The 7,489-nt window shown below is 38.7% G+C and overlaps 1 protein-coding gene across 7 annotated transcripts in view; it reads left to right on the top strand.

The window, feature by feature from the left end:
• The window catches only part of Cdc27 (cell division cycle 27), an 85,081-nt gene that overhangs the window by 63,141 nt on the left and 14,451 nt on the right, over positions 1 to 7,489 (top strand). For all 7 annotated transcript variants that reach the window (XM_004629998.3, XM_004629997.2, XM_012514499.2 and 4 more), the window contains 3 exons: positions 2,213 to 2,421; positions 4,796 to 4,913; positions 6,525 to 6,653. In XM_004629998.3, coding sequence (XP_004630055.1) covers positions 2,213 to 2,421; positions 4,796 to 4,913; positions 6,525 to 6,653 — 456 coding nt within the window. The remainder of the gene's footprint in view (positions 1 to 2,212; positions 2,422 to 4,795; positions 4,914 to 6,524; positions 6,654 to 7,489) is intronic.

Below are 7,489 nucleotides of genomic sequence, written 5' to 3'. Positions count from 1 at the left end.
TATATGTGGGGGGGGTAGTCCAGATTCACAAATAAAAAATGAAAAAGATATTTCACTCAGAATTAGGGTTTGACTGTATTAAAATTGCTCTTACCAAGATTAGGATTCATTCAACAGAAGCTATAAAGATTAAAAGAAGTGCTGCTTTTACATTAAAATAAATGAGTAATTTTTTTCTTTCTGAGACGAAATCTTACCACTGTGTATTTCAGCCTGGCCCTGAACTCACTGTGTAACCCAGACTGGTCTTGAACTCTAAGGGATCCTCCTGTCTCAGTCTCCTAAGCACGGAGTTTACAGATGTGTGTCACTGGGCCCCACATAAATTAGTAATTTTATTTGCCATTTTAAGTTATAGTTACAATTAATTCTCATACTCCAATTTCGTAAGCGTAGTAGTTCACAACATCTCAAGAATATTTAATGGTGCTGGATGCAGTGGCAGAGAATTCTAATCTCAACACTCTGGGAAACAAGCAGGAAGACCACAAGTTTAATCCCAGCTTGGATGACTTAGCAAGACCCTCTTACAAAAAAAATTAAGGAGCTGCCTTGTTCACTGTGAAGGCCCTGTGTTCAGTCTCTTAATACCTCCCAACCCCAGTGACTGGTTACAAGCAAAGTTCAACAATGAAGTGTTGGCCCAGCATGCATGAGCCCCTAGATTCGTTCCCTGGTTGTTTTGGGGTATTTTAGGAGATTGTTTTCTTTTGTCCTTTGACAATTCTAGGATTGAACGCAGGACTTTTTGCATGCTAGGGAAGCGTTCTACCACTGAGCTACACCCCAGAGCCTGTAATTGTTTTAAAGGAATAGTTAGTGATGTTTTGTAATGTACTTAAAGTTTGTATTAAATACAGTCAAATTTCACTGCTGACGTTAATTCTGTGGTTGCTGTAAACATTATTAAATACTAAACAATTATAGTATCCAGTACTAGACCATTTTTCTTAGAGAAATATATATGTATATAAATATTACACAGATGATAATCATTTTTTTCCATAATTTTATTGAGAAACAAATAGCAATGAGACAGTTTCAAATCAAATTGGTAGGACAGTTTCAATAATTAACACATTGTGTACTGTCTTTCTAGTGTTTATTTGTTGTACAGCATGCAGACATGATATCCTATTTACAAACACTATTAGAACAAATCCCTCTTAAAAACAACTCATCCTGGCCAGATGTGTTAGTGCATGCCTGTAATCCCAGCATTGGGAGGCTGAGGCAGGAGCATCCCCAAAAGTTCGAGGCCAGCCTCACCTATATAGAAAAGCTCAAGGTTAGCCTGAGTCTGTCTCCAAAACAAGCAACCAGATAAAAAGTATCCTGGTAGACTTTATTATCTTTATTTCATAAAAGAAAAAATGAGATTTAGAAGTATTAAGTTGACTTAAGGCTGTCTTAATTCTACCAGTGGTAGAATTCCAATTTTTTTTTTTTTTTTTTTGTTCTGAATGCCTTCAGGGCAGGTTTGGCTGGCTGGAGTGTTGTGGGGATCAAACTACAGCAACCTGAATCTGACAACTTTGTGGAAGCAGCCACAAAGACCTGAGCTAGGGCTGGGCCCCCTAGAATTCCAATTTTTAACTGTCCTCAGAGCAGGGCCCAGACCAGACCCCTTGTCCCCCATGTAGAACCTGTCATTCATACACACACACATGCGCACAGTCTCTGGCCCCTGTCATTTTTCTCTAGAACCACCTTGTTCAGCCTCAGTTGAAAATGCATATTGAGCAACTCAACTGTTAAATTCATAAATGGTCAACATTACAAGTGATATTTTTTGGGCTGGGGAGATGGCTCAAAATAAGCGCTCACCTGGCAAGTGCAAGGTCCTGAGTTCAGTCCCCAGTACCTGAAAATAAAGACAAGTAATAGTTTCTCGGATTTTTTGACAAGAAAGCAGATTTACAAACAATCCATGAATAATGAGCGTGGGGTATTTACTAAAGCTGTTCAGCTTTTGTCTTTCTGTTCCAAGTGAAATATGAAGTTTGGTTTGAATCTGTTAGGAAACATTTTTGCCAGCTGTGGTGAAACACACCTATAATCCCAGCACTTGGAAGGCTGAGGCAGGAGGATTAATATGATGAGTTGGAGGCTGTCCTGGGCTACGTGGTGAGTCCAGGCCAGCCTGAACGAATAGCTAGACTCTGTTTAAGTAAATAAATAAATATTTTTTGTTTGTTTCTATCTTTTTAAGGCCTGGTGTGCTGCAGGGAACTGTTTCAGTCTACAACGGGAACATGATATTGCAATTAAATTCTTCCAGAGAGCTATCCAGGTTGATCCAAATTATGCTTATGCCTATACTCTATTAGGGCATGAATTTGTGTTAACTGAAGAACTAGACAAAGCATTAGCTTGTTTTCGAAATGCTATCCGAGTAAATCCTAGACATTACAATGCATGGTAAGTGCTAGTGAAATGCGAATAGTCTCATCAGTGGCTTATTTTCATAATAAAAAGATTCTAATGGGAAAGTTTCAGAGTACATAATGTATAGTTTTGATTTATTTATGTGTGCCTCTTAATGCATTGTATTTTATTTCAATATACTTAAATTGCTGGAAGATGACCAAAGATCAGAGGAAAGCCTAGTTTTTGCTGACAGACAAAACAGTCAAGCTTTCCTGTACCTCCACCTCTTCATACAGGTAGAACTTCTCTGCAATGTTTTTAAGAACTGAGTTCTTAAAATGATACATACAGCAGTTACCTAACATGAATATAATTATCATGTATCATAGATGTATTCTAATTAAGAAAAACATCCTGGTGTGGTGGTATGCACCTGTAATCCCAGTCCTTGGGAGGCTAAGGGACAAGGGTCACTGCAAGCTGTGTGTCTACTTGGGTGACAGAAGTGACACCCTGTCAGAGAAAAGTCAAAGCACAAAGAAAAAACAGGGTTTGGATTTGATACATTAAATGCCACCTTTTTTTCCTTTCCTGTCTTTCTCTTTTCACGTTTTATCAGGTTGAATTACAAGTTAATTCTAAATGTGTGGAATGTATTCTGTTACTTTATAGTAGTCAAATTCTTTTTCTTAAGGCAGGGCCTTGCCAGATGTAGTCCAGGCTGGCCTCGAATTCATACTCTTCCTGTCACAGCCTTCTGAGTATTGGGATTATAGCTGTGTGCTATCCCCACTCAGTAATAAATTCTGAAGAACTTTTCCATGCCGAAAATTACGTTATAACCAGGTACTATAGTATACACCTGTAATCACAGGCTGAGTGAGGGGTTTTTTTTGTTTGTTTGTTTTTGTTTTGGTACTAGGGATCAAACTCTGGACCTTGTGCTTGCCAGACAGGTCCTTGTGCTGCTGAGCTATCTCCCTAGCCCCAAGATTATAATTTTGAGTCCAGCGTAACAATTTAGTAAAGGAAAATTATGTTACAGGAGAAAATTGTGCTATAAGCAGGACTATTTAGACAGGAAAGCTTTTACTGAAAAGTTTAAATGCTGAATTATTTGGATTACGCTAGGATGATGTTAAGTATCCATCTAAACAGCAAATCTCTTATTCTAATTCAACAGTTAATGGCTTTTTCTCATGTCTACTTTCAGTATCATTAGCACCATCTTTTTACCTTTTCTTAGATAGCACCACTGTAACGATTAATAAAGCCATTCAGATAAGAATTCTTTTCCATATCCATTTGGTGCTTGTTCTTTATTATCTCTTGGTGGTCAGTAGAGCTTGATATAACCGTGCATACTGTATTCACTTGACATTCTGAAGCTTCTTGAGAATTGCCTGTACAGTAACCTAGTACACTCTTACGTAGCCTTTAACAGTTACAGTTTTGTAGTCTAGACGTGCTTTGTATGTACTAAGTGGGAAGAAGGAGGTCTGGGTAAGTACCACTAGTTATCCTCTAATTAGACGTGTTTTTACATGTCTTTGACAAAGTATGCACAGAACCTTGTCAGGAGTTAAGGGTTAGGGTTATAAGTAGATCTCTAGAACCCTTAGTAGCCATGCAGCGTTCACCAAGTTACGTAACTCAGCCGAGCCTCAGTTTTGTAATTTGAAAGTGGGACTAACAGAGCCTGTCTCCTTGATTCTCGCTAGGATTAAATGAAATAGTTCACACTGACCATTTTGACCAGGGCTGGCCAAGTAGCTCAGCAGACTGACACGCCTGCCTAGGCAGGAGCAAGGACTGGGGTTTGGTCCCTCTTGTGCTGCTCTGTGCCGTGCTGGCCCTGCCCCGGGGCGCACTGAGACTGGGCGTGGTGATGCACGCCTGTAATCCCAGCGCTTGGGAGGCAGAGAACAGGAGGATCACTACAAGACTGATCTGTGCAGTGAGACACTGTAGTCACTGTACTAAAATACATCAAAAAAAGAAAACTTTAGACAAGAAGAAAGTTAGCAGAGCCAAGGACCATAGTACACACCTATAGTCCCAGCTACTCAGGAGGTTGAGCCCAAGAGTTCAAGACTGGACAGCATAGACTATCTCAACCAAAGTTCGGGGCACACATGTCATAATCTTAATTAGATACTAATGTCTGACGAATGGAAGTAGTTTAGGGTGGTTTGTGTTCTCACCTTTCTCATATTTTACCTACGTCTCTTCCAAAATAGTAAGAAATAAAGTAAAATCTTTTAATAATTTCTACCATGACTGATCCTTTTTGCCTCCTATAGGAGACCACCAGTATTTTACCATTGGCTTATTAGAGTGCCCTGTGTATTACTTTATCAGTTGAACTGAGCTAGCAGCTAAAAGTTCTCTAAATTTAATAATGTACTGTATTTTATACTTTCAGGTATGGTTTAGGAATGATTTATTATAAACAAGAAAAATTCAGCCTTGCAGAAATGCATTTCCAGAAAGCACTTGATATCAACCCTCAAAGTTCAGTTTTACTTTGCCACATTGGAGTAGTAAGTAACTTTCTAAAATTACTGATCTAAGTAAGGGCCGGGGTGATAGCTCAGTGGCAAGAGTGCCGCCTGGCAAGTATAAGGTTCTGAGTTCAATCCCAGTACCAAGGGAAAAAAAAAAGAATCAAAATTATTAATCGGTTATCTCCCTTTAAAAAATAATTTGTTAGTTGGGAATGGTGGTGCATGCTTGTAATCTCAGCACTTGGGAGGCTGAGGCTAAGGCACAAGTTTGTTTTGTTTTGTTTTTAACTTTATTTATTTATTGTGTGTGTGGCCAGTTCAGCCCACCAGGGGGCAGGGCTGGCTGGCATGTGGTGCTGGGGATTGAACCGCGGTCTCTGCTTTTGCTTAGCTTAGCTTAGTTTAGCTTAGCTTAGCTTAGCTTAGCTTAGCTTAGCTTAGCTTAGCTTAGCTTAGCTTAGCTTAGCTTAGCTTAGCTTAGCTTAGCTTGTTCTAAGGAGGTGCTTTAGACACTGAGCCATCTCACCAGCCCCCTAAGGCACAAGTTTGAGGCCAACTTTGGCTACATAGTGAGTTCAAGGCCAGCCCAAACTATATAGTGAGAACCTGTCTCAAAAAATATACATACATACATAAATACAAACAAACAAACATACATACATAAATGTGCTATATTGAAAATCGGGTTTTGTTTCTGTTACTGAAACAGTATTCCAAGTCTTTCACAGTCTAAAACATCTTTTTTGGCTTAGCATAAAGAAGTATCACTGATGTGATCTTATCACTTGGACAAGTCATTTAGCTTTCCTGAACTTGTTTTATGAATAATTAAGCGATAACTCCCTTGCCTATCACATAGGATTGTTGTGTAACTCAAGTGGGCATTGGGATGATGGGTAGAACCTTAGGCCTCCTGCATGCTGAAAGAGCACTGTATTATTGAGTCCCAACCGCAGCCCTAGCCCTGGCTGCTGTTTTTTAAATGCGTTCCTAAAGTAAGTGAAAATACCATTGTTCTGAATGACACAGGATTCATAAACAACTTTAAAATAATGTTTACATGACCATAATAAGCCTGTTGAAATACATTATGTGTCTACATGATACACTTTTTTCTTGTGAAGTTTTGCTTGTTTTTTAGATTTTAAGTAACCAGTACCTGCTCTAAAGATAGAATTGTGGGCCAGGCATGGTGGTACACACCTATAATCCCAGCACCCAGGAAGCCAAGGCGAGGCAGGAGGATTATCGTGAGTTGGAGGCCAGCCTGGACCACATGTTGAGTCCAGGATAGCCAGAACTACATAGCAAGACTGTCTCAAAAAAAAAAAAGAGAGAGAGAGAAAGAAGAAAAGAATTGTGATTGTCATTATGGACACATAATTGTGACTTGGTAACCAGAGCCACCCAGGTTTTCAGTCCAAACTTGGTATCTCTGCACTTCAGTGTTCTTATTGGAAAAGATTGAATCTGTTAATCATTTGATAATTATAAAGTACACTTAACCCAATGGACAATCCAATCAGGCCATACAACTTCTTAATAGTTTTGCTACCTTTATGTTGTGAGTTATATTATTGTATTTAGTTTTCTCCTTTATTCACAAATACCAAGAGGGAACATTACTAAGATCTTTATTTCTTACAGGTTCAGCATGCACTGAAAAAATCTGAGAAGGCTTTGGATACCCTGAACAAAGCCATTGTTATTGATCCCAAGAACCCTCTATGCAAGTTTCACAGGGCCTCAGTTTTATTTGCAAATGAAAAATATAAGGTAAGGTGTATATCGCAGTTATTTTCCACGCTGTATTGTTTAGTGTATGTGCTGCCTAACTGAACACCCCACACTGTATTGTTTATAAACTGTGTCCCTTTTTTTAATAACTAAAAATTACTTGTACTTTTAAATTTTGATCTGTGACAATTCACGTTCTCCATTTTCAAAAGCTATTTCATTTTCTTTTGTGATTGATTTTATTCATAAAGTACAAGAAGATGGGTATGTAAATAGCTTGAAATATGTGATTTCTCTTGTAAAGACTCCACATGTAAAGAGACAGGGAGTTATTTTATGGTAAGACCTGAACCATCCTCTTCAGGACCAAAATAAGTGAATAGGTAGCAAATGAATGTATGTGTATTCAAAAAACATTTGTTGAGTTATAGGTATAATTCAGTGTGAGAGTGCTTGCCTCACATGTGTAAGGCCCTGAGTTTGATCAACTGCAACAAAAAAGAGGGAAAAATATCTTGAGTACCTATATGTCAAGTACCAGGAATACAGTAGTCATGTGATCACATTTCTTGCCAGCTAAGAGCTTACCATGTAGTTCTCCTCAAGGGGGCGAATAGCCACTGATCAAATAACCAGATATGGAATAAAAATATTCTTTCTATGTTGAGCACAAATAATGAGTTATAAGAGTTTGTAATAAGACTAGATCTACTGTAATGAGTTTCTTTTTTTTAAATTTGGTATAGGGGGCTGGGGAGATGGCTCAGTAGGATAAGCGCTTGATTGGCAATCTCAAGGATCTGAGTTCAATCCCCGGTTCCGCCAAAGAAAAAGAAATAAATTTGGTATAGGGTCTTACCACGCAGGTCAGACTC

Source organism: Octodon degus, unplaced genomic scaffold, assembly GCF_000260255.1.
Source record: "Octodon degus isolate 3935 unplaced genomic scaffold, OctDeg1.0 scaffold00033, whole genome shotgun sequence".
NCBI classification, from domain to species: Eukaryota; Metazoa; Chordata; class Mammalia; order Rodentia; family Octodontidae; genus Octodon; species Octodon degus.
Note: the sequence above shows the minus strand (reverse complement) of the source record. Positions and strands in the feature narration are given on the sequence as shown.